The sequence below is a fragment of the Microtus oregoni genome, unplaced genomic scaffold (genome assembly GCF_018167655.1).
Source record: "Microtus oregoni isolate MIOR12 unplaced genomic scaffold, Mior012 000002F_ref0000024, whole genome shotgun sequence".
NCBI lineage: Eukaryota > Metazoa > Chordata > Mammalia > Rodentia > Cricetidae > Microtus > Microtus oregoni.
The window spans coordinates 68,937,325-68,964,235 of record NW_024543061.1 but is presented as its reverse complement, the minus strand read 5'-3'; the positions used below and the strand labels follow the sequence as shown (position 1 = coordinate 68,964,235).

Genomic DNA, 26,911 nt, shown 5'->3' with positions numbered 1-26,911 from the left:
CCTTCTGCTCAGCCTAGATTTCTCCTCCTATTTGTTCTCTCTGTCTGCCAGCACTGCCTGTTCTTTCTCTGCCTAGCTCTTTCTCAGAACAATCAGGTGCCATAGGCAGGCAACGTGAAACAAATGAACCACATCTTTCCATAAGTAAACAAATGCAGCATAAACAAAAGTTTCTCACCTTTACACAGCTAAAGTAATGTTCTGCAGCATAAACAAATGTAATACATCTTTGCCTAGCTAAAATAATATTCTACGAAGCCCAGCAGCCAAAGAGTTACTGCTGTAGCTAAGGGACTCCAGCCAGAGCTCCCTGGATCCATTGACCATGGGAAGGAGCCTGCAGGGCTTCCTCTCCAGACTCTTCACAAGAGCTGCCCACTCATGCTCCAGAAGACTCCAGAAAGGAACCCATATGTCCACCTTGATGCTATGAAACACTCTGTAACGGCGTAAATGAATGCAGACAGAGTGTAAAAATATATATATAGCTTTAATGTAGAAATAGACTTACAGAACCACCGTTCCCGCGGAGACCAGGAAAGCAGAAGCAAGCGCTCGGAGCTTGCTCGCCAAATTTATAGGCAGACATTAGCCCGAGGCGAACACGCCCCCTAAGGGGCGGGACTTATCCCTACATCTCCTCTTTTTGTCTAAATAAGACAGAACTAAACCAAATACAACTACATACAATAACAACAAATAATAAATATAACAAACAATATTGAGAACAAAAGCTTTGCTAAACATTCTATCTCAAGGAGTCCAAATAATGTAAAGAGTAACTACAATTATATAATCTTCAACTCAGTCAAAGATCTGAGAAGGGAATAAACACTACTCAACAAACGAGATATATCCAAAATGTGCAACAATTGACAGAGACAACTGACTACCTGGGCAATCACCCAAAGTCTCGTTTGCAACGTTGAGTCAACCAATTTTGGCTAAGGCCTAACATAACTGACATACCATTATTAAAGGCAAGGAACTTTTCAAAACTATCTTACCCTGTCTTGGCAGGATATGACAGTCCTGTTTTATCCATTGATGCATGCTCTGTATCTGTGTCAGTGGTTGAGGTATGGGCATTTCTTTGCCCAAAGGCCAGTTCTGCCAAAATAGAAAGGCTCCAGGTGGAGTGTTTTTGGTGCTCAACATTCTCTCGGGAATAGAGCGGTGTTGCCAGGAGCAATTGTGTCTCACTATCACGAAACTCTGAGTTAGATTAAAGGCCATATTCTACAGCTCTTTGAAGAGGTTGAAGATTATCTATCTATACTGAGTATAATCTCTATATATCTAAAGAACCTGATTAGTCTAATTATAAATGACAAACTTAGATGACAATTAGTCTATATAATTCTCAATATCTATCTAACTTAAAGACTAAGACAATAAACGACTGTGAAACAAATGAGGACAATGACCTCCAAATATAAACAATGTACAAATATACATTGCAGTAGGTAAATATATATCAATACACAAATATTATATAAGTATCTTAATCAGAGGTAGAAATGTACACTGCAATATGGTAAATATATACAATATATATATCAATACAATATATGTCAATACATAAAAATGTTTTAAACAGAGGTAGAAACATGCATGCGTACAATAGTCCATATAATTTAACTTTGTTTCATTATACAAGAATTGATACCAATATATTTGTCTAAAAGCAGTAACTCACAATTATAAATCTATTATCCCATCATTCCTTCTTTTTTTTTTTTTCAAAATGATCCTTGAGCTTATAAAATTCCTCTCCCAACCCTCAATCATATACTAATTATAATCAACCCCTAAATGATGTCCCTAAACCCAAGGGCAAACTTTACTGGGAGAGGGGACGTCGTTCTCTAGAATTACTTCCAGCTGTCATAGGGGCGACGTTCTTTCTGGGGGATCCTGTGAAAGTAAAATGATGGTTAAATTTCAAGATAATGTCTTTTAAAATTGCAAATAGTCTCTGAGTATTTTCGTGCAGGTCTGGCCAAAATGTTGTATAAGATGTGCACCATTTCAGCTAACCAAGTTGGAACTGTCTTGTGCAGCTGGTACCAAAAGCAGGTCTTGTAGTAGCGCTATCAGTATCATGACATCATATCAACCAGGTGGAGTTGTTGTTATGGGGCCCCATCTTCTTCCTGGAAACTTCAAATGTCACTTCAGGAAAAACTCATTGTTCATTATGAAAAACTTAAACATTAATCATATAGACATATATAATGTCTATATGATTAATTAGACATATTCAATGAAAGACATGATAGATATATTCAATGAAAAGTATGATAGATATGAAGAGAAGCAAAGATGTTTTCTAAACTCATATTTCTTTCTGTCCCATATCATGGCTCTTGACATGAGACAGAAACTCCAGAAACTCTGGGTTTTTCTCTTACTAACAGGCTTGGAATTGGAGAGGGACTGAGCCAGAGTCCAACTTCAAAACCAGCTTTATAAATTTAGAAATATGGTTTAATATTACTTACACAACCCATTCAGTTGTCTTGATATTTCCTATTGGGCAGGTATTTTTCCATCTGTCAGTATCCAAACATCCAGGGTCCCTTGAATTTCTCAAAGATGAGTGTTTTCCTGTGGAGATAAGAACAGAACCCTGCCCCCATTCTATATGTTTTTCTTACCACCTGTATGAATATCATCGTTGTGGATGAGTTGTCATTTCTCCTTTCCAAGAGGTTTCTCCTCTTCAAATCGAAACTTTATTAATTTTGATGGTATCCACAATTTTTCTTCTCCTGTGGAAACAAGAGCAAAACCCCTTCCCCAACGTAGCACATCTCCTGGCTTCCACTGAGAGGTCAGCACATCTTTGAAATAAATCGGTTGATTTAGTTCAGCAGACTTTTCCATTATCCAATGTCTTTCTGCTGCTGTCGTTCCTTTCTCATTAGCGTTAAGAAAATTCAAGGTTAGTAAAGCATTATGTAATCTATTTCTGGGGGTATTTTCAGTCCCTTTCTGTTTGTTCAGCATATCCTTTATAGTACGATTTGATCTTTCTATAACTGCCTGACCTGTAGGATTATTTGGTATACCTGTAATGTGTTTTATATTATAATAATCAAAAAAGCGTTTCATTTTCTTAGATACATATGCTGGACCATTATCTGTCTTTATTTGCGCAGGTATACCCATGATGGCCATAACTTCCAATAAATGTGTGATTACTGAATCAGCCTTTTCTGAGCTCAGGGCAGTAGCCCATTGAAAACCTGAATACATGTCTATGGTGTGGTGTACATATTTTAATTTGCCAAATTCTGCAAAGTGGAACACATCCATCTGCCAGATTTCATTCCTTTGGGTGCCCTTTGGATTAGCCCCTGCAGGCAGTGGCGTTTGGTTATAGAAAGAGCAAGTAGGGCATTTCTTTACAATCTCCTTAGCTTGTTGCCATGTAATTGAAAACTCTTTCTTCAAACCTTTGCTATTAACATGATGTTTTTTATGAAATTCAGAGGCTTGTAGCACACTACCAATCAATAATTGATCAATTTCTGCATTACCTTGTGCTAGAGGACCTGGCAGACCCGTATGGGATCGGATGTGTGTTATGTACATAGGGCAAAGCCTGTTCCTGATCAAATCTTGAACCTGGAGGAACAATGAGGTTAGTTCAGTATCATCAGGTATAAATTCAGCAGTTTCAATATGTAAAATAACTCTTTCTGCGTATTGTGAATCTGTAACTATATTAATAGGTTCTTTAAAATCCCTTAGCACCATAAGAATGGCATATAATTCCGCCTTCTGGACAGAAGTATACGGACTTTGTTCCACCTTATCCAAGTCTTCTGATTTGTAACCTGCCTTCCCTGATTTATTGGCATCAGTATAGAATGTACGGGCTCCAGTTATTGGAGCATCACGGACGATTCGAGGAAGAATCCAAGAAGTTCTCTTTATGAAGTTAAGCCGCTTGCTTTTTGGATAGTTGTTATTAATGTCTCCCAAGAAATTAGCACAAGCTCTTTGCCATGGTTCATTATCTTCCCATAATTTCTTTAGTTCATCAGCAGTGAAAGGCACTATAATTTCTGCTGGGTCTATGCCTGCTAGTTGACGAAGTCTCAGCTTGCCTTTTATAATTAACTCAGAGACTTTTTCCACATAAGTTTTCAGTTTCTTACTTGGTTTATGTGGTAAAAAGATCCATTCCAAAATAATATCATCTCTCTGCATTAAAATTCCTGTAGGAGAAATTTTTGATGGTAGTATGACGAGAATACAGTCGAGCTCTGGATTCACCCTGTCCACATGTGCCTGTTGTAATTTTTCCTCAATCATTGTCAGTTCCTTTTCTGCTTCAGCTGTTAATTCTCTGGGACTGTTTAAATCTTTATCACCATCCAAGGTTTTGTTCAAATGAATTATTAAATCAGGTGTTATTCCAATAGCTGGTCGTAGACTGGAAATGTCTCCTAACAGTCTTTGAAAGTCATTAAGAGTCCGTAGGCGATCTCTCCTAATTTGTGCTTTTTGTGTCTTAATTTTTTGCAAACCTATTTTATAACCTAAATAATTAACAGAATCTCCCTTCTGAATCTTTTCAGGAGCTAATTGCAATCCCCATTTAGGTAAAAGTATCTTTATTTCTTCAAACAGTCTGTTCAAGGTATCCATGTTTGAATCGGATAACAAGATGTCGTCCATGTAATGGTATACTATAGATTTGGGAAATTTCTTGCGTATTATTTGTAATGGTTGGTTCACAAAATATTGGCACAGGGAGGGGCTATTTAACATACCCTGGGGGAGAACGGTCCAGTGGTACCTCCTCGAAGGTTGAGAATTGTTATAAGTAGGCACTGTGAAGGCAAATTTTTCTCTATCTTCTTTTTGCAAAGGTATAGTGAAAAAACAATCCTTTAAATCAATAACTATGAGAGGCCATCCTTTTGGTAATAAAGAGGGCAAAGGAATTCCAGATTGCAGAGGGCCCATAGGTTGAATAACCTTGTTGATGGCCCTGAGATCTGTCACCATTCTCCATTTACCTGATTTTTTCTTAACCACAAATACAGGAGAATTCCAAGGGCTGGTAGATTCTTCTATATGTCCAGCATCTAATTGTTCTTGTACCAGCTGTTCTAAAGCCTGTAACTTTTCCTCAGCTAAAGGCCATTGCTTTGTCCATATTGGTTTCTCAGTCAACCATTTTAGAGGCAAGGCTGTTGGTATCTCTGACGGGACATCAATTGCTTGTTCTTTTACAGCCCGAATGGCCGGTTTTCTCAGTTTGTAATATCTTTTAATATTATTCTCAGAAATATAGGCTCTAGATTTAGCAGGAATGTTAATTTGGGTATCCCATTGTTGTAATAGGTCACGACCCCATAAATTCATTGCAATATTGGCTACATATGGCTTTAATTTTCCTATTTGTCCCTCTGGCCCTATACATTCAACCCATCTCGTGCTCTGCCTTACTCGAGATAGGGTTCCAATTCCCAGGAGCTGAACATTTACATTCTGAAGAGGCCAATACGGATGCCAAGATTCTGGGGTAATGATACTTACATCAGCACCTGTGTCCAGCAGGCCAGTAATAAAAATGCCATTTACACACACTCTCAGTTTAGGTCTTTGATCATTTATAGAAGTTTGCCAAAACACACGTAACTTATCTTTCTGATCATTATTGCTTGTAACAGTAGGCATGGGGCTTCCTAATTGTCCTGATGAGGCACGTTCTCTGCAGAAACTGGATATGACTGAACCATGTTTGCCATGGGGGCCTGTGAGGCCCCCCCTCTCACGTTTCCCGGCTGTATCAGGTTGCCTTGTCTATCTCTTGTAGACCTGCATTCATTCGTCCAATGTCTGCCCTTTCCACATCTTCTACATAAACCTGAAGGCTGAGTCCTCCTATTTCTGTTATTTCTAGAAGATGCATTATTATTATTATTTCTGAAAGATGCATTATTATTATTATTATTATTTCTGAAAATCCGTTGTTTACAATTCCTTTTAATATGACCCATTTTTCCACAATTAAAACATTTGGTATTCTGGTGTCTCCTTTTACCATTGGAAATTGCTTCTTCTACCCATGCTTCAGTGCCATAATCAAATGTATCAACATTGAGTGTATGCAAGACCCATTCTTCCAACGGTGCTGATCTGAGCTTTAAAGGACCCAAAATCCTTTTGCATTCCACATTTGCATTTTCATAAGCCAAAGACTCAATCATTATACGTCTTGCTTCTGGGTCAGATATTCCTATTTGTACAGCCTTAGTTAATCTTTGTAAAAAGTCACTAAAGGGTTCTCTCTGACCCTGTTTAACTCTGACAAATGATTCCATTCTCTGTCCTGGGTCTTGTACCCTGTCCCAAGCCCTTAAGGCTGCTGTAGTACACATGGAGAGTGTGTTTTCATCCAAATTAGCTTGTTCCTGAGGATCGGAAAAGAGCCCTTCACCTAGAATTTGATCTAGGGAAATGTCAATTCCCTTCGCTTTTTCCTGCTGTTCTAAGAGTCTAGCCTCTTGCCTGAATAAGCATTTCCATTTCAATTGCGGTCCACTCTCCAGTACTGCAGAGCTCAGCTGGAGCCAGTCTGAGGGGGTTGCTCTGCTTGTCGTGGCCCAAGATCTTAGCATCTCCTTAACAAAAGAGGCTTGCATCCCAAAAGTCATGACAGCCTGTTTTATTTCCTTGAGATCATTCATACGCACAGGTTCCCATGTATCCTCCTTGATGACCCTAGGGTTTTTGGAACCAATCACCTTCTCTGTTGTTATTACTGGAAAGGCAGGTAGAGCTGTAGGTAGAGCTTTGTGGAAATTGTCCCGGAGAGACTTACCCACAGATGTAGTTAAAATTTTCCTTTCTACCCTTTGCTCTTCCTCATCAGAATTTAGAAATTCCTCAATCTTTTCAATTCTATTCACCATTGCTTTCTGCAATGTCTGAATCTCCTGTCCAGAATTATGTTCCAAAGCCTTCATTGAGGATTCTAAAATATGAAGTTTGTCCGTTAGAGATAACATCTCATCTTTGGACATAATTTTTATGGCATAAACCGTGCCTTCTTGTATTGACAATCTTTCCGTCAATCTGTCATAAGCTTTAGACAAAATCCGATTGTCACATTCAGCAGTTTTGATTCTCTCAGTTAATGTTTCATTTCCTACAGAAAGGGACTGAATCTTATGGTCCAGATCAGCTGTTCCCTCTTCCATAGTAATGAATTTCTCCTTAACATCAGCCTGAAGAACTTCAACCTGATTCTTGAGAAGATTGTTATCAGCCTGGAGAACTTCAAACCGATTCTCGAAAAGATTGTTATCAGTCTGGAGAACTTCAACCTGATTCTTGAGAAGATTGTTATCAGCCTGGAGAACTTCAAACTGATTCTTGAGAAGATTGTTATCATTCTCAATTGTTTTTAAGCGTTCAATCTCTACCTTAAGAATCCTGGATTCGTCTCGTAAAGACTTTATCATATTTCTATTATCAAACCATTTGGTGCCAATGAAAACTACGAATCCCAGAAGGATCCATATATGTGGGGTGATAGACACCTCTTGTAAAATCTCCCACATGGTACAATTAAAAAAATCATTAAATTCTTGAATAGTAATGTGTTCAGACATTTTATTTATAAAAGAAAAATTTTTTTTTTTACCTGCAAAGATCGGTTCCTGCCAGTGGTGGTCTCTGTGTTTTTGGAGCCTGTCCTAGAACTAGCTCTTGTAGACCAGGCTGGCCTTGAACTCACAGAGATCCGCCTGTCTCTGCCTCCCAAGTGCTGGGATTGAAGGCGTGCACTACCAAGGCCTGGCAGGCCTCAAACTCACAGAGATCTGCCTGCCTCTGCTTCCCAAGTGCTGGGATTAAAGGCATGCTCTACCACTGCCTGGCCGGCCTCAAACTTGTGATCCTCCTGCCTCTGCCTCCTTCAGCAAATCCTACCGGCGTGGGCCACCACAACCGGCCAAGTCACTTTGTAACAGACCAAATCTGACGCTGTGGCAGCTTTTGTTGCAAAACCGCAAGTACTTGAGCTTCTGCTAATTCAGGCAGTGGGGTTCCGCTGCAAAACTTAGCCAAGGCAGGCAGAATGGGCCTGTGTCGCGAGTGTGTCTCGGACTCGGCACTGGGGCCGGAGTCACGAACTGAAAAACAGCACCGGGGAGGGTGCTGTGTTAGCTAGCGGGCTACCCGCTTGAGTCGGGGGCAAAATAGCCCGACGTTGGACGCCAAAATGTAACGGCGTAAATGAATGCAGACAGAGTGTAAAAATATATATATAGCTTTAATGTAGAAATAGACTTACAGAACCACCGTTCCCGCGGAGACCAGGAAAGCAGAAGCAAGCGCTCGGAGCTTGCTCGCCAAATTTATAGGCAGACATTAGCCCGAGGCGAACACGCCCCCTAAGGGGCGGGACTTATCCCTACAACACTCAGATTGTGCTATTAACAGAGAGAGACACGTTTCTTGTGAAGACTGTGGTGGAAACGTCAGCGAAGGGTTCAATGCTTCAGCGTCTAAGATGATTTTGTTCCAGAATAATATCCGAAGTCAGGCTCACATGAGCTGAGTCATCACCCACAAGCTCATTCATGGGTTCGATCATTGTCGGGCTCATGTCCAATGGTTTACCAATGTCAGACATTTGGCATGCTCAGAGAGATCATGAACTTTAACTGTGAGGTCCAACTCTCTGACTTCTTGTTCAGAAGAAATTGTTTATGTCCATGAGGCTACAGATTCAAGCCACAAGCCTCGGGGATACTGCTCACTTGTGAATGAAAGCTTCAGATTGATTTTGGTTTAAAACAACAATACAAGCATTGAAGAAGGAAAAAAAAAAAACAAAACAAAAATGGATCACAGGGAGAATGAGCTGTTGGAAACACCATGGAGCAGCAGAGGGCAGAAGTGAACCATGGAGTAGCTTCAGTTGAACTCTACAAGGTCATTTTGCAATGCTGTCCACGTGCAGCTCATATTTTATTTAAATATTTATTTGAATCAAATTTGGCATGCATCGGTGCCAACAGATTATAAACCAAATGCAGGTCTAGATACTCTCAAGCGACTGTATTTCCCTCAATGATATATTGCTCTTGCTTAAGCTCCTTGACTTAGGAAGTCTTTCAGGTTTTTTTTGGGATATGGCAGTCTGTGTTTCTGATTTATGCTTAAATCCCAGCGTTTTGTCTAGGATCTTGGGCTGTCTGCCAGAGGCAGGAATGGGTGGGGACTTATCAGGGTAAGGAAGCAAAAGTCACAATCAGGTTGGGACTTGGCTCTTGACTCGCATAAGGAATAAAAGGTGACAGTTCTGTCTCCAGGTGCAAAGCCTTACAGAGAGTGTCTAAAAGTAGTGAGAGTCAGGATGACTTAACATTTCCCAAGAGCCAGATGCTGCTTTCATGGACAGAGAAGCATTCATGTTGAATTTCTTAGTGCCACCCTTGGCATTTTACAGGTACCTGAGAGCCTGGGATCAATGAGGATGGATTCCTAGAAGTGCACTTGTGGTGTTTTGGTCTTTGTGCAAGCAGCACAGAGTGCACTCACACAGCTTCCCCACCACAGCCTATGTCACACCTAGGACTGTGGCTCCTAAGCTACAAACCTGTACAGCACAGTCCATGCTTAATTCTGTACCCCTTTGAAACACACAGGTGTTTGTATATCAAAACATTTCTAAATACAGAAAAGCTGTACCAAAAAAATAATAAAATAACATTAATAATCCACAACAGTTTTCTTTGTAGGACTATGAAGGGACTAGTGTGCCCCCAGGAGGATTCTGTTTCACAGTGCCTTTAAGCAAGATGTTATTTGCCTGGCTTTGGGGATCTTGGGGCTGAGGGATGGAGTTAAGCAGGCAGGGTACTGGTTAGATCATGGCCCTTTTTCTTCACCACTGGACCCACAGTCCCAGGGGAGTCACCGCTCTTCATGGCAAAGCAAATCATCCCCCAATAGCATCTAGGTGCAATATTTTAGAGAAATCTATTGGGACAGTGGGTGGGTGGGCTCGGTGGGTAGACTGTCTATGAATTACCTGGTTGCAGTCATACTTAATCCCTATAAATAAGTTTCTGGCTTAAGGAGGGTTGGGGCCTTTTGACTTGAGACAAAAATAGAAAATAAAACAACCATAGTTATAGGACCCATATCAGTCCTGTCCTTAGGGAGTCAGAGGACCTGCTGATGACACTTCTGTCCTTATGATGTGTAGTCTACCTATGCTGGTGTGCTGTGTGCACAGGGAACACCAGTGATGCTGTAGCAGTGTGAGGACCACAGGGTATGAGACTTTCCATACTTGCTAAAGCCTCTGTGTTGGAATCTCTTTACCCACACAAGGTTGCCAGGCTGGAACTTGTGGGCAGGCTTCAAGTAAACATACAACCTTACCAACTCTCTGATGAATAGCCCTGTGACTGTTGCAGGACATGCATGGACATAGGGAAGAAATGAATAGTCATTTCTGTTTTAGGAGATTCATAATGCAGAATGCATCTCTCCCTTCGGAAAGAAAAAGGCACAGAATTGGTCCAGTATTCACCATTCTCAAGAACATGCTTAGATCACGTTTCCTTTCTATTTATCCTTCCTGTCTTCCCTGACCTTTGTGTCTTACATGTAGTTTCCAATCGACATTTAGGACCTTAGCCAGATTTAGGAAAACGTTGGCAATGAAGACCAGGCTGTGTTGGACCCCAGGGAGAGGGGAGACTTCAATCTGGGAATAATATCTAGACCTGAGTTGTTCAGCAGTTATAGATGCCCACAGATGGGCAGCCTGGTAGAGTCTGGTGACCATCTGTCCTCTGATAACAGAGGGAGTACAAGTCCCTTATTCAGAAAGAAACACCATCCATTTGTCTCCTATTGAGTATCTTTTCTTCCTTTCCACTTGATCTCTTTGTATATGAATTGGAATCTAGAGAAATTAAATTTCAGGCAGGGTAACCAAGATCTGGAGAGGCCTCTCTGCTTCCAGAGCTACTTTCAAGGCAGCCACATTTGCTGCTTTGTTCCCTAGACTTTTGGGGATTCCCTTTTAAGATCTTTTACACTTCACAATGGCATCCTCTCTTGGCAGACATATGATGTCTCACATGGCTAGGATATTTTTGTTGTTCTTATTTATTTATTCTCAGTGTGAGGTGAGTACCCCCTCTCTCTATATAAAGAGTCCCATGGACATGGGCTATGGCAAGTGAATAGCAACTACCTGTGTCAACAATGAGGGCATTGTCCTTCTCACAGTGAAAAGTTGGCTTAAGGCCAGAAGCACAGCCCTTTATGCAGAAGGCCCTCGGGTGAGTGACTGGACACACACCTTTGCATGCAAGGTGAAAGCTGGGCCCCAGCATAGCTGTTCTGTCCTTGAACAAAACTTCTCCCATTCCTCAGGTCTGGTGTTGGACTGCAATGACCACTTTCAGAAGCACAGATACCACGGAGCCCAGGTAGGAGGTCAGAGATTTCTCATCCTGTTGCAAATGGGGTACTCTCACCACAAACTAGGAGGCCAAAATGGCACTTTATGAACTTCAAGTATTTATTGAGCCACAGAGACTTGGAATGAGTCATACACTGTTAGGAATATAACTCTAGTATCAGCAATGAACTGAGTGAGCAGAAACCTTATAAAGCGAAAACTGTAAGTTTGGCACCTTAAAATAGCTTCAAACACTTACCAAGTTCCAAACATATATATATATATATATATTTGTACTTCCACATAGTTGGAACAGCCATTCTGAAGTCATGGAGCCTTAGTTTGGTGTTAGAATTTCACAGTCAATTACATGTTTATGAATTCACCACTAAATAAGAAAAACCTATGTAAGAGCTGACACTAGTAAAACCATTTTCTTCATAACCTTTTTCATGACTCACAGGCCATTGGACTGCATCCTGTCCTTCCTTGTCACCATATTTTACTGTATTTGTCAGGGTTCTCTAGAGCAACAGAACTTATAGAATGAACCTTCTCTGTCTATAGAAAGATTATTTATTAGAATGACTTGCAGGCTGTGATCCAGCTAGTCCAACCATGGTTGCCTATGAACAGAAAGTCCAAGAATCCAGAAGTTGCTCAATCCATGAGACTGGATGTCTCAGATGGTCTTCTGGAGATGCTGGAATCCCGAAGAAGTAGGCTCTAATGCAGTGGTTCTCAACCTTCCTAATGCTGGGAGCCTTTAATGCAGTTTCTCATGTTGTGTTGACCCCCAATCCTAAAATTATTTTCATTGCTACTTCATAACTGTATTTGCTACTCCTATGAATCATAATGTAGGATATCTGTAGATATCATTAGCAGGATATCTGAGATGTGACCCCAAAGGAGTAGAGACCCATGGGTTGAGAAACACTGTTCTAATGCCAGTGTAGGAATGGACCTGCCAGCATGAGGAAAACAAGCAGGGAAAGAGCAAATCCTGCTGGGCCTGTCACTCACCTGGACAAGAGCCCACCCTCATTGATGCTGATCCAACTAAAGCCATGGTAAAGAGGTGGCAGGAGAAAGTGTTTTTTTTACTGAGATAGAGTGCTTTTCCTTCCCTGAAATTCCTCTCTGCCATTTTGGCCATGCTCTCTCTTTAACTTCCTCTCTGGTCCTCCTCTCACGCGCTCCTCTGATCTTTCTTCTCTCCTGGCCAAGTTGAATCTGCTGGCCAGGTTTAGTCTACTCCTTTCTCTCCCCACTGTGGACTCTTCCAGGTGCCTCTTGCTGCTCGTCCTCATATCGGCAATAAAAGCTTCCCCTCAAACCTACAGGGAAATGGTGATGTCCTCACTTTATTCACTGACCAAACAAAAACTATGACTCAACTCTTAATTATTCACTGACCATTTCTCTTGCCCAGTTATACTTAAGCATGACATAGTCCAAAAGAATTACTGCTATATGAGAGGCCCCCAAGCTTCTCCTCTACTGTAGAGAGAGACCCAATGTGAAAATCTAACTTTCATGAGCTTCAGCTCCTCTGTGATTTCTCTGTGAAGCTGCTCTCGCCCTTTCAGTTTGATTCAGATTGCATTCAATGCATACCTATTCATCCTTCCTGCAGGAGCTCTGGTGTGGTGATTGATTTCAGCAGGCACACAGAAGACTTGGCAGTTTCTGCAGCACTGACCTCTGAACTGGGTCTCGGGGGCAGGAAGACAGAAGCTGAAACTAAAGAGGAAGAATTTCTGTTTTCAGTCCTCGGGTGTTCCCAATTAGCCCACTAATAACTAGATCCCACTTGTCAGGTGGCTTGTTAACTTTGTCCATTGGAGTAGAAAAGCCACTCAGGAAGCAGATGAAGCTCTTTCTTTCTCAGAGAAACAAAATCACAAGATAGGAGGGCAATTAGGACATGGAATGAAATGTAGGAAGAATCAGCCTGCCCCTGTCTTAGACTTTAAAGCCATGTTATAGTAAAGACAAAATAGGTCCACTCTGTTTATGATTAAACCATAAATTTCTGTTTTCATGGAATGGGCAATGGCCACCTGTACCCTTATCTACAAATGTTTCTGTACTGCCTGTGCCAGGAATGGGAATCATGCCTTTGTTCCCAAACATTTTTTATAAGCATCTTGTAATCCTATCTTGGTTATAAAAGGTTACATGAAAACCCATTACCACCTTTTGACTCCCTGTTGCCAATGACTACCCCCTTCCGCCCCCTTTACAGCCATGTCTTTCTTTCAGGAGCCTGTGATGGGCTATTGTGTAATTTATGTTCTGATCCTGTAATTCTACCTCTTTCACCTGCCATGACCACAATTTGGAAACTTCCTACCCTGAGGTTTATAAAAATCTTGTCTCCCTCAACTGCCATACTGACCTCTCAAACCCCACTTCAGAGGGAGGAAGTTCATGTACACAAATAAAAAAGCATGGTTTTTTTTTTGTTTTTTTGTTTTTGTTTTTGTTTTTTTTTTTTTTTTTGGTTTTTCGAGATAGGGTTTCTCTCCCGGAACTAGCTCTTGTACACCAGGCTGGCCTCGAACTCCCAGAGATCCGCCTGCCTCTGCCTCCCGAGTGCGGGGATTAAAGGCATGCGCCACCACCGTCCGGCAGCATGCTTTAATTAATTAATTTGGTCATGAATATTTGAGTAAGTGATCTTTCTCCCCCAGTCTTGAGATTAGTGTGTACTGTAAATAAGATAATTAAAACTGCTAAACACAAAGTAATTTCCATAGGACAAAATATTTATTTATTTGAGAAATAGTGTCACACTGTTTATTTGAAATAAAATGGATTGAAACAAAAGGGGAACAAAATAAACTATGAATAGAACACAGAGAAATGTTATTTTGCTGGATTTTATGACTGTAATTCAGGTTTATGAAGTGAGTACAAACCCATAGCGAACACTTATTTAATTTAGAATCACCCATAGTACTCCAAGTACCTATAAGTATAGTCATCTGTGATAGATTTTTATTTCTGATGTCACCACAGATTAGGTGTTGATTTTGATAATTTTATAAGATAAAGAAATGAGGCTGCAGCTGTAGATAACATGTTACAGGGCTCTCATAACTGCTTTGACACAGTCTACACAAGCTGTGAGATGACTGGACACTGTAAAGTATAGCTGCTGGGTTTGCTACAAATCCACCTCCTATGTATGTTGTTCCTGCCACTGCTGATCCCACTGTCACTAAGGTAGGCATGTTCTCCTTCTCCTCGGGTGGGAAACCTAAAACAAAAAACAAACAAAATGTCTGCAGAATCAGCCACTGCATTCCCCCAGCAATGATATCTCACTCGTGTCCACTGCTTGTTTATAGCATGAATCACAGAAAGGCAGAGGCCATGAGGAATAACCAGCACTAGTGTTACACCCAGTGACTTTTTCATTCTCAGGGTTCCCTTTGGTGACCACACCTTTCTCACTCATCCATGTTGGACCCTATACTGTGTGTACAAAGCATTTGACTGCTGCTCTCTGCCATGTCCACACGAGCTTCATTCAGCCATGGGTAGCATTGCAAGGGGGGTTTTCAATTCTATCTTGAAGAATTTCTCACATGTATGAAAGGGGGAGAAAATGCACTTAGTAAACTCTAAAGGTCTTTACTGATGGACATTCACTGTTTCAGTGAAATGGGTCTGTTCAAAATGCCTATGCTCACATCCAAGTGCTGTCCTGGGTGCCCTTTGATGATGAGACTTTAGAGAAGGTTCGCAATACCCATGGAGTCTGCTTCAGTGATAAGAGCAACTGTGCACACAGCTATCTGACAAGTCCTGTCCAGCAGTTCTGCAGTGGCTTCCTGGGGTTTCAGAGCCCTTAGTGGCCATCAGCAGTTCTGTCTGCATCCCACAAGGGCAGTTATCAGCAAGAAGAGATTCCAAGTGCTGAGAGCAGACAGCATCTACCCCCAGATGCCATCATCAGGCTATTTGGAGTGAAACAATACTAGGTGACTCTGACAGATGTAATTTGCCGGGATGTGGAGTTACTGGGGACTGGCTGTGGCATGTAACACACAACCAGCACCAAGGCACACCTCCAACCCAAGGGTTTCTCCTCTTCCAGTTCAGTTCTCTTCACAAGACTCAGCCTTTCACCTTCACAACCACAACTCACACAATCCCAGCACATGAACACAGTAGGAGGAGAAGCATTCTGAACACATACAAGTTGTTATATTCAGTGTTGTCTGTCCACATCCAAGGATGCTCTGATGACTCTCTGTGCAGGCCGATCCAGGCTGCAGAATCCCCCTTGAATCTATTCAGGAAATTCTGTCAAAAACACAGAAAGCAAAGACATGTGTCTCTCAGTTTCAGATGAGCCTTGAGTCTCTGTCCTATAGTCTCTTCTTGGGATGACAGCAGGTTTGAACTGAGGGCCAGCAACTTTGGAGCCTAAATAACCCTCAGCTCTCAGTGGATGCATTTTACAGCCATAGCCTATAGTACACTGACAACCACCCATCCTTCTGTGGCTGAGAAAGCCCCTTGTTAAGCCTGTATTTACAGTTATTAACAGTTGTCACCTTAAGTTTGCAACACCTGCCAGATTGAACAAAGACTTACATGACCACCACGATTCTCAACTGAATGTTTGACTTTACAAGTTGACTATGAGCACTACAAGGGAGAATATCTATGGAATGTCTCAGGGCTACAGTCAGATGTGTTACCATGACAAACGGCACATGCTAACATGATTTCCATGCACCCCAATGACTAGGGTGGGAACCTTCCTCATGTTCCAGCTTTAAGCTCTCTTTATCAAGGCAATACATATTCCACAGGAGCAAACAACAAACCAACTCCCGATCCTTTCTTACCAGCTCCTCCAGACTGTCAAAGTGAGTTAGATGGGCCCCCATCTCCATGCAGGAGGTCTGGCTGGATGTCCAGTTACTTGTGCGTTCAGAAAAATAAAAACATTTACTTCCAAATCCAATCCAGTCTCTTGGGCAGGTCCCATTGCCAGCTTCAGGACTCACAATGGCCTTTTCTTCCTTTCTCACTAGATAGTGCACAGTGCAAAAATATATCACAGATAAAAATTTCCATGTCTTGTCTCTTTGGCTAACCATTCAATCTCTGTTTTGAGGTGTATTTCACTGTACCTTTCATTACTGATCACTAAGAGACTCCTCCTACCATGGTGATCTCCAATCAACAACCTTCATGTGGGACTTTAAGGAAAAGCTTCTCTTCTTTGTCTTGTGAGTTTGGGGACAGAATCTCTAAATGTCCCCCTGCCTGACCTGGATCTCACTCTGTGGACTGTACTTGTCTGGATTTTGTAATAATCCTCCTGGCTGTGCCTCCTAAGAGCAGGGACTGAAGACACCATACCCTGAACAAAATCATAGTCATTACCCTATGAGTACTCTCCCTGATTGCTAGAATCCTACGGATTGCTTTCCTATGATCCTGCTCCACATCCTGCTTTTATTTAATTAATTAGATTTTTAAAATACCAATCCAAGTTCCCACTCCCTCTCTTCCTTCCATTCCCTCCACACATCCTCCCATGCCCTCAAATCCTCAGAGATGGTAACACACATTGCTTTGTGGAAGTTCCAAGGCCCTCCCTACTATATCTAGGCTGAAAAAGATATGCATCCAAAGAGAATTGGTTCGCAAAAGGCCAGTACATGCAATAGGGATAAATCCTGGTGTCACTGCCTGTGACCCCTCAGTCTGCCCCAGCCATACAACTGTCAACCACATTCAGAGGGACTAATTTGGTCCTATGCTTGTTCCTTCCTTGGTGAGCTCCCATTAGCTCAGGTAGACTGTTTCAGTGGGTGAACCCATCATGGTCTTGGAGCATGGGAGTGAGGTGAGAAGGAAGGGTGGAAGTTGAAAAGGAATGGGAAAGGGGAGGGTTGAAGAGAACTTGAGGGAATGGGATATTCACAATCGAGGAAGGACAGATGAGAGCAAGGAAAAGTATCTTGATTGAGGGGTCATTATAGGGTTAGCAGAAACCTGACTCTAGAGTAATTCCCAGGAATCCACAAGGCTGACTCCAACTAAGACCCTAAGCAATAGAGGAGAGGGGCACAATCTTGATTTCCCTCTAGTCAGACTGAGGAATATCTTAAATATCACCATGGAACTTTTATCCAGCAACTGACAGAAACCCACATAGAAGCACTGGACTAAGCTGCCTAAGTCCAGTTGAAGAGTGGGAGGAATGAGAACACATCCTGCTTTTGTAATGACCAAATAAGACTCCTCACTTCTCTGGATTTAACTATGGAGAATACCAGCATGCAAAACAAGGCATGGTCAAATAATTTGCTGATACCAAGACTTTGATTAAAACTTCCTGTTATCATGTACACATACATTAAATTCATATGAATGTATGCTGGCTCTCATTAGAGGCTGTCAGAATGGCAATTATCAAGCAACCTTACAACAGATGTCAGAACTCTGCAGAAATAGGGACACTTATTTATTGCTAATGGGAGTACAAACTGAAACATCCAGGATGGAGGCTCCTTTAAAAAGTTACAAATAGGGGGCTGGAGAGATGGTTCAGTGGTTAAGAGCACTGCTTGTTGTTCCAAAGGTCCTGAGTTCAATTCCTAGTAACCACATGATGGCTCACAGCTATCTGTAGTGATATCTAGTGCCCTCTTCTGGCCTGCAGGTATACTAAGAATACTGTATATATAATAAATAAATAATTTTTTTTAAAAAAAGTTACAAATAGACCTTTGGTGACTCAGCTATGCCACTCCTGGGCATATGTGAGAGAACACTACATCATAACACAGAGACCTGCACATCCGTGTCTACTGCTGCCCTGTGTACAATAGGAGCAAAATGGACCTGACCTAGTTGTACATCAGCTGATGAACAGATAATGAAAATGTGGTACATGTGTAACACAGAAAGTTATCCAGACATAAAGAAATAGAAACTTGTAGAAAAGTGGGGGGTGTACAAAGTATAATATTAAATAAGGTCACACAAACTCACCAAGAAGGAGACCCCATGCACTCCCTCATATGCTTGTCCCCGGCTATAAAGTACAGTGTCAACAACTGTGAGAGTGGGCATGGAGTTACATGTAAAAGGGAGAACAAGGAAGGGAGACATAAGGTGACAAGGAAGCACAGGATTAAAGCAGAGGCCAACGTCATAGAAAGTTATAAAAAGCGTTACATTTCTGGTTTCAACTTTGCTGGTTTTCTTCTAATTTATGGCTGATAAGCGTGTAAAAATGTAAATACAAAGAAAATATAAAACCATAACCAAAACTCTATGGCTTCAGATTGGCTCTCCTAACTGGGTAGAAGTTCAGTAAGATGCACAGGGTTTGGGACTTGGTCAGTGTTTGAGTGATTATGTTAATGGTGCAGGGTGATGTGTTCATTTGTGAGTCTATAACAACAGAGTGATTGTGTGTGGGGTATGTATAAGAATTTCTGAATGCAGGACTGATTAGAAAAATAACATTTTTCTTTCATAACTTTGCCTTTTTCTTCCTTTAACAGGTAAGAATGACTACAAGGCTCCTTGGAAGGGCTTCTGAGGATAGAAATAAATGATTTGATAAGAAATATTAAATACTAGAAATGACTATCACATATTTATTTTCAGTGCAGGGCAATTTGTTGTAGCTGTTCCCAGTTCTTATACACACTACCATGAGGCATTAATGAAAGGAACAAATGCAACAGGCCCTGAGGGTGACTGTTAAGTAGAGCCTCCTGACAGTTTAGATTATACATACTAAGTCTCGTGGGCAAAAGTTTGTTTGTGTTTAGACTTGTACATTAGTCACTGACATGGTTAAAGTTGATTTTATAAAACAATATCATGAATCATTACTCCAGCTATGGCAGGGAAGCTGTACAAGACTTTAGCACATTATTCTGAATAGTCTAAAACTAAAAGCTGACGAACAGCGTATTTCTGGATCATTCTATTAAATATTTTCAAACCATAGGTGAAAATATTAACTGAAACCATGAATCATGAAGAGGTGGAGTGTTCTGTATCTTCCCCAACCATATTACTCTTCACTGCCCTCACTGCCCCTTGCTGTAGAAGCTTCCTTGAAGCTCCTACTTGGGTTTTTTCTTCTTGTGTTCTGTTGCGGGAGGTCCTCCCACTCCTCCAGCCTATCACCGCTGAAGTACCAGCCCACTGGGGCGTGGTTTCTCTCCCTTTAAAAAAGCAGCCACTTCCCTCTCCTCTCTCTCTCTTCACTTCCTGCTCCGCTGGCTACTAGACTCCTTTCCTAGTTGCATAGAGGGCTGTTGCCTGGGACAGTGATCTGTAAGTTTTTTCCCCTTTAAATAAATACCACCCTAATAATCATAACCCCGAATTGGTGTGGCATTGTTTGTGACTTACGCCTTCAGTGTTCTGCCTAAATTGATCCCCCAGGATGACATGTCTCCTGCATCTCTCTAGAGGGATGCTTATTCCCAGGGATGCTGAGCCTGGCCTCCTGTGCACACCACAGCCTGTACTGTTCCTTCACTGCATCTTCTTGCTAGACCCTAAGTTCCCAGAGAACAGGAATTTCCAGTGTGTTTTCCCTTCCGCCCTTCACACAGTGCCTGGCTCACAGTGGTCAGTTAGTGTAACTGACAGTGTGGATGTGGACAGAATGCTGCAGGATCTGGAGAATGTCACTCACCTGACAATGACAAAGCAACAGAAAGTGCAATCACAGCTCCAGTGAGGACGATGATCACTGCATAGCAGCAGTGAAGCCTAGCAGGAGACATGGGGGAGACGATTCTGAGAGGTTGTCCTTGTTGTTCTTTATCTGTAAAATACGAATATAAGAATGCCTACTTTGAAAATTACATAAGGAAAATAAAAGAATCTTACAAGAAAAACGCACTTCACACTTGCCTGCAACTACCTTAAAAAAATGTTTTTTTTTTCTTTAAAGAAACCCTGGTCCATAAGAATGGCCATGGTGGAAAGAAGGCCAGATATGCCAGAAACACAGCTTGACCCAGGGTTCTTAGTTCCTGAACTAAGAGTAATCTACTGCCTAACCTTGAGGATCCCATGAATCTCAGATCTCACTCGCATGCAAGGATGGACCGTACATCCCATGCCATGTGGGTAGATGAGCAAATGTCTAATCCACAAGGGTGGAGGAGACAAAATTCCTATGGGAAGAAACTGGCTTCAGCCTTTCTAGGGGCAGAAATGACATCCATAGTCCAGAAGCCAAGACTGACTGTCCAGTGCCCTGTATGTGGTGACAGCCGTGGGAAGCAATGTTTTCAGTGTACAAGACTGGCTCTGGAGATGGTGTCTTTGTTGTAGGACATGGCAGGGTGGTCTGTTGGGACATTGGTCAGCCTGTTTTTGAGAAAAGAATCACTTGTCTTTTGCTGTCACCTGCAGTGGGCAATGACTGCTTGGGAAAGAGAACTGCTTCGTTTCTGTATGAAAAGGGAGTTTATTATTGATGTTTTCCTTTGCTTAGGAAACCCCTTTCTCTCCAGAGTAAGGTGTTTCATGTGTTATGCTGCAGATGTATTTGAAACCAGTGTATATGTTGACTCTAAGACTGGAAGCAAGTGCTAGAGCCCAGGTAGGAACACTTAGTTCTGCCACTGGGAAGCTGTGTGAAGGGTAGGGATTTGCTTCTACTAAGTGTGGGCGTCTGGGACTAGTGGCTTTCTGCCAGTGCCCATATCAGAGTAGCTACAGTCAGCAAGAGAGCTTAGGGAATTCAATTCACTGGATAGTAAATCTAACCCCCCCCAAGAGGCAAATCCCGATGGAGGGGGTGGCATGGTAAGGGAGGGAGGAGGTGAGGTTGAGTTACAAAATGCCCCTTGCTTCTGCTCTCATTCCTCCTGATTGCTGTGGCCCTGTTCCTGCTGTGTCTGGCCTTGGTATTATTAAATCCCACTCCTCACCGGGCACTTTACTTGCAGATCATAATGAAGATTATTTTTGTGGGAGCAATGATGCTTAGTTAGATCAATGATTTAATTCAACTTTCTGAGTTTACCTAAAAGATACAGGTATTTAAGACAGTAAAGATGATTAGGAAAATGGTTTAGGTTATTGGGGCAATTGCTCCAATAAGAGATATAAAAAAGGCAAAAATACACAAAAAGTTACCTTCCCCTTTGTTAGATGTGAGATTTGTCAAGGATGGAAACTAAGAAGGAAGTTTCACACATATAGACCCATGAATTCTGCCTGTGGAAAAACAGACTGATGATCAAGAAAACTTTGTCTCTGTACCCAAACTTAGGCCACAGTTCCTTGGTCATGTAGCTTACAGAATTAATCACAGGCCCCAGTATGAACCTTGAAGAAACAAATTGTGAAAAGAAATTAAATGATCCTATTGTGTATAAAGGAGAACTGATGGTTAGCTGAGCACTCCTTTAAAGTTTCTCTAGAATCCTTGTGGTACACATGAAGGAGTCGTAGGCAGATACAGGAATGGACTAAAGTGCCCATGTCCACAATCCCAGGGACTCACTGCTCTGCCCATGGACCCCAATGCTACATTGTGGCCTGCCGAACATCCACGTGCCCAGAACATATCTGTTTCAGGTAAGTCTTTCCCGCGGAGGGAGCCCACCTCAGGTAGTGCCCTTAGGCTTGTGCCAAGAGTCCCAGCATATCTCCCCTCACCCCTGGGCTCTCACCTGTCATCTCCTGCAGCTCGTTGCCATCCCTGTTGATGGACGAGGACAGGATGTTCAAGTCCTCAGACATAATGGCCTTAGCGCCTGGCTCTGCGATTCCCCCATTCACCAGGCTCTTAGAATCATTTCACCTGGTTCTCAACCCACAATTCTGCCGGACCACGCCTCCAGGAAAAAACCGTCTTTCAAACAAATTGGCCAAAATTCCACCTGCTGCTCTCCATAGGCCTATGGTCTTCCAGCTATGGTTGTCCTCTGGCCAGAAGCCACTGGCTCCACCCACAGCCTCCAGCTGCCTTTTTCAGGTGTGGCTGGACTTTCAGAAAGCAAGGGAGAAGCAGAGGGGAGAAATGCTCAGGAAGGAATTAATTCACTGAGGGCATCTGAAAGCCAAAAGACAGTAAACTGGTCTACATACAGACAGAACACTCATATGATGTGAAAGAATGGAATTTTTGTCTCAGGTATAACAGAAATAAGAGGAAAATAAAAATAGGAAAAATAAGAATAAGGAGAGATATAAAGGGAACATCAGGGAACAAATATAACAAAGAACATTTCAAAGAATTATAAGGGAGACAGCTGAGAAGACAAAGAAAAGAGAAAACAAGAGGATAAAGAACAGAACAGGCATTGGAGGTGCACACCTTCATTCCCAGCACCCAAGAGGCAGAAGCAGGTGGATTTCTGTGAGTTCAAGGCCAGCTTGTTCTACAGATAGAATTTGAGGACAGCCAAGGCTATTATACAAGGGAAACCCTGTCTCAAAAAACCATAAATAAATAAGTAAATAAATAAATTAGAAAAGGATTAGGAAAAGAAAGAACAACCAACAAAGAGAAAAATAAAATAAACTAAGCTTTGGCCCTCAGATACAGTACCCCCTGTGTGTCTGGGCATCTGTTCAATAGTTTGTCTACCCACATCTCCTCTCCATTTTCTCTGACTTCCTGGGAGCCTGGTAGGGGCTGGGCCCCTCGGCAGCAGGGTTTCCTTGAGTACAGCACATCCTGCTGAGTAAGGGGTTTATTTTAGGCTGTTTCCATTTGGAAAAAATCTGGGGCTTTTTCAGGTGGTGAACCAATATACTGGCAAAAGGGTTAGAAGACAAAGCAAGTATCTTATAGTGGAGCAAAGGACCTCAGAGGACATGGAGGGGTTATTTGAGAAGTGTTGTGGGGTGGGTGGATAGTGGGTGTGGCCCAAATACAAGGCTGTGATTTAATATTAGTAAGTATGGAGCAGCTCTGGATGGAGGGAGAGTTAGGAAATCTCAGTAGCTGATGAGGCCCTTGAGTGAGTGTGAACTGAGTGTGAAGTGAGATTTTGTTTGTCTCGGGGATAAGCAGTTCCACTGTGGCCAGGGTCTAGGGGCAAATGTCCAGCCTGCAGTGACTTATTTCTAGCTGTTTAGAGAAATAAACCAGGAGGAAATGGTGTCCTCTCCCAACTTTTGTCAAAGTGTTTTGAGGACTTGTCCTTGGTTAGCATGTGAAAGACTAGTATGGAAGCCAGAGGACAGACTTAAGTGTGTTTATGGGGGAAAGGAGGGATGAAGGGGGAGGGGGACTGCTCTAGGGGCCCCTTAGAGCCATGATAGAGAGGCTGAGCAGCAAGGGAAATGTTGAAGATCTTTATGCAGAGGAATTAAAGAGGCCTGGTAGTGCAAGCAGCTCACTTTTGGTTTGTGGGTGGGGAAGGCAAGGAGTTCCTCTAACCTGGTCCTGGGAATAATTCTCCCTATCCTGCGATTGACAGACCCAGATAGGTGACTGATGGCTAACAGATCTGGGCCTTGTTCTGGAATCTTATATCCACGAGAGGCCAGTTAAGAGGGTCATGGAGTGTTGGAGATCGGTCTGTGGAGAAGGATGCATAAGCGGAGATCGTCTGCATAATGGAGAAGGAGATGAGGGGACGAGTCCAGGTTGGTGAGGTCCTTTTGTAAGACCTGGATAAAGAAATGGGGCCGTCGCAGAATCCCTGGAGCAAAACCATCCAGATGAGATGCTGGGCAGAGTGTCTACATCCTCCCATGTGAAAGCAAAAGGGGTTTCGTGTTGTAAATAAGGGGCGGCAGGGCTGCGTCCCCAGCACCCCGGCTGCCTGCTCGGCTAGCTTATGCCCGAAATAACAACACACAAACTATATTCATTTAAACACTGCTTGGCCCATTCTCTTCTAGGCTAATTCTCACATATTAATTTAGCCCAATTCTAATCATCTATGTATGGCACCCCAAGGTGCGCTTACCAGGAAGATTCTAGCCTATGTCCATCCTGGGTCGGAGCTTCATCCTGGGAGCGGGACATGGCGTCTCTCTCAGGCATCTGCTCCCGAGAGGAGAGCTGTCAAGACTGAGCTCACTTCCTCTTCCTCCCAGCGTTCTGTTCTGTTTACTCCTCCCACCTATCCTCTAACCAATAAAATGGGCCAAGGCAGTTCCTTTATTAGCCAATGACCTTCCTCCATCAGTTTCGGAGTTTGGATGCAGCGGGATAATAAAGAGGGCATCTTTAAGATCATAGATAGAAATGATGGCAGCAGAGGAGGGGATGAAGAATTGGCTTGTGAATGGATTAGCAACCAAAGGGAAGGTGCGAACAATTAATTGCCTGGGTGTTTTTCCTTTTCTCCTTTTTGTTGTTTTTTTTCTTTTGCGAGACAGGGTTTCTCTGTGTAGCTTTGGTGGCTGTCCTGGAACTAGCTCTTGTAGACCAGGCTGGCCTTGAACGTTCAGAGATCATCCTTCCATTGCCTCCAGAGTGCTAGGATCACCACTGCCTGGCAACTAGGGTATTTATCTGGAAATCCTGGGCCAGGTGATAAGCACACTTGGGCTTACTAACACCTAGTTGGGGGCATTATGGAGAGAGCTAGTGAGAGTGTAAAAGGGCTGCTTGCAGAGATCAGGGAAGCAGTCAAGCTCAGACATGGAAATCTGCAAGTATGGGGGTGGGAAGTCTTCAGGAGATGGAGAGTGCTAAGTAAGTCAGTAAGCAAGTTTAGGATTTGGCATCCAGAGAAAGATATAAGAGAAACTCTATCTTTAAAAAATGGAAGAAATAAAGGAGGGATCCCTGTAGGTATCATCCAGGGAAGGGAACCCTATGAAGAGATAAGAATGAAAACCCATGCAGATTGACTTCATCAACCTGGATCCGACTTCAGGGAGTCTAATAACAGTGGTTTATTCCCAATTAATCTACGCCCAGTATAGTTTAGAAAAGAGCTTCCTGGTACAGTACAATTCCCATTGCACAAAGAAGCATAATTACATTGAGACTCAACTCAGGGTACACATCATTTCTTCCAAGAAAATAGGTTCTGGAGATAGGCTACCTGTGCTAGCTTAAGAGCCTAAATGTTTGACCTGTTCTCATTCATAAGGATAGTGTAGAGATCATTTGGGCTGTTAGCCACCTGTGGTACTTGTTGTGGGATTTTGATGGAGCCTCTGGTTATCAGGGTCATTTAGATTACTTGCTACATCCAGTCTTGGTTGTAAAAACTTGATATGGACTGATCCAACAGATCACCAGGCTGTTAATAAAATCCAAGTCTCAGCATTTTGGATGGAAAAACAGGATTTTCATTTTTCCCACTGGAAAAAACTACCCTGTATGCTGTGAGATTACTTTCTGTAAGATACGAATATGCTTTATTAACACTAACCAGATTAAAGAATCTTTTTTGGCCAATAGCTCAGTGAAGTAAAATCTGGCAGAAAATCTGAACAGAGACATAGAGGGAGCATAGAGGGAATCAGGGAGACACCATGTAGTTGTGGAAGGAGGCAGACTTCAAGTAATTTCTGAAGGAAATAGATGTCCAAAAACCCTATTGGTGAACCACAAGGCTTGTGGTAAAATATAAAATAATAGGAATGGGTTAATTAAAAATGTAAGAGTGTAAGCTATTGGCCAAGCAGTGTTGTAATTAATACAGTTTCTGTGTGATTTTTCGGGTCAGGGTTGCTGGAAAGGAACAAATTGTCTCTGCTTATAAAATGGTTCCCATTGTGGGCCAACAACATCAACATAAAACCTGAGAGAGCTTGGGAAGAAATTCTAGGCACAAAAGACAGAGTTAAGCACAGCTTTTTGGTAGCAGCATTTCCTCAGGTGGACTCTGTTTTCTAGAAGCAAGCAGAGGCACGATTTTTTTAAGAGAAGGCTTCTTGAGTTAGCAGTAACAGCAAAAACCGTGCAGCTCCCTTGAGAAGGCTTTCTGGTTCATGCTCTATACATGAAGAGGTCTGGGTCTTTCAAGAGGCCAAGCACTTGGATGGGGTTTGTGGAAAGCATATTGCAACATACTTGGTTGCAGCATGGGCCAACTGCTTCCCAAAGTTGATGTGGTACACAGGACTCCAAGTGGGTGGTCCCAGATGGCAGTAAGGGTACCTCCACCATATTGAAAGGCTGAGAGAGGCAGAGTCAGCCTCTAGGGCCATTGAAACAACTCTGCTTATCATTTTAAATTGCTCCTTGGAAGAAAAGGATTTCAGATACACAATGAAGATAGATTTAAACAAAAATAAACCATAGAACAGGTCATATGTGTTTCAAAAATGTACGTAAGCTTGGGAGAGAGAAGAAAAAGAGTATAGACAGTTATTAAAAGCAAAAGGTCTTTTGGGTTGTTTTTTGTTTTTTTGTTTTTTTGTTTTTTTTGTTTTTTTTTTTGTTTTTTTTTTTGTTTTTTTTTTTTTTTTTTTTTTTGAGGCAAGGATTTCCTGTAGCTCTGAATC

At 42.2% G+C, this 26,911-nt stretch overlaps 1 protein-coding gene across 1 annotated transcript; it reads right to left on the bottom strand.

Moving 5' to 3' along the window:
* Positions 1-14,470: 14,470 nt before the first annotated feature.
* On the bottom strand, positions 14,471-22,228 carry LOC121436326 (C-type lectin domain family 2 member E-like). The gene is made up of 5 exons (XM_041636171.1): positions 22,159-22,228; positions 20,163-20,294; positions 16,330-16,514; positions 15,672-15,778; positions 14,471-14,726 (listed from the first exon to the last, which is right to left on the bottom strand). Exons 1-5 carry the CDS (start codon positions 22,226-22,228, stop codon positions 14,582-14,584), a joined length of 639 nt encoding a protein of 212 aa, XP_041492105.1. The 3' UTR covers positions 14,471-14,581.
* Between the last annotated feature and the right edge of the window lie 4,683 nt (positions 22,229-26,911).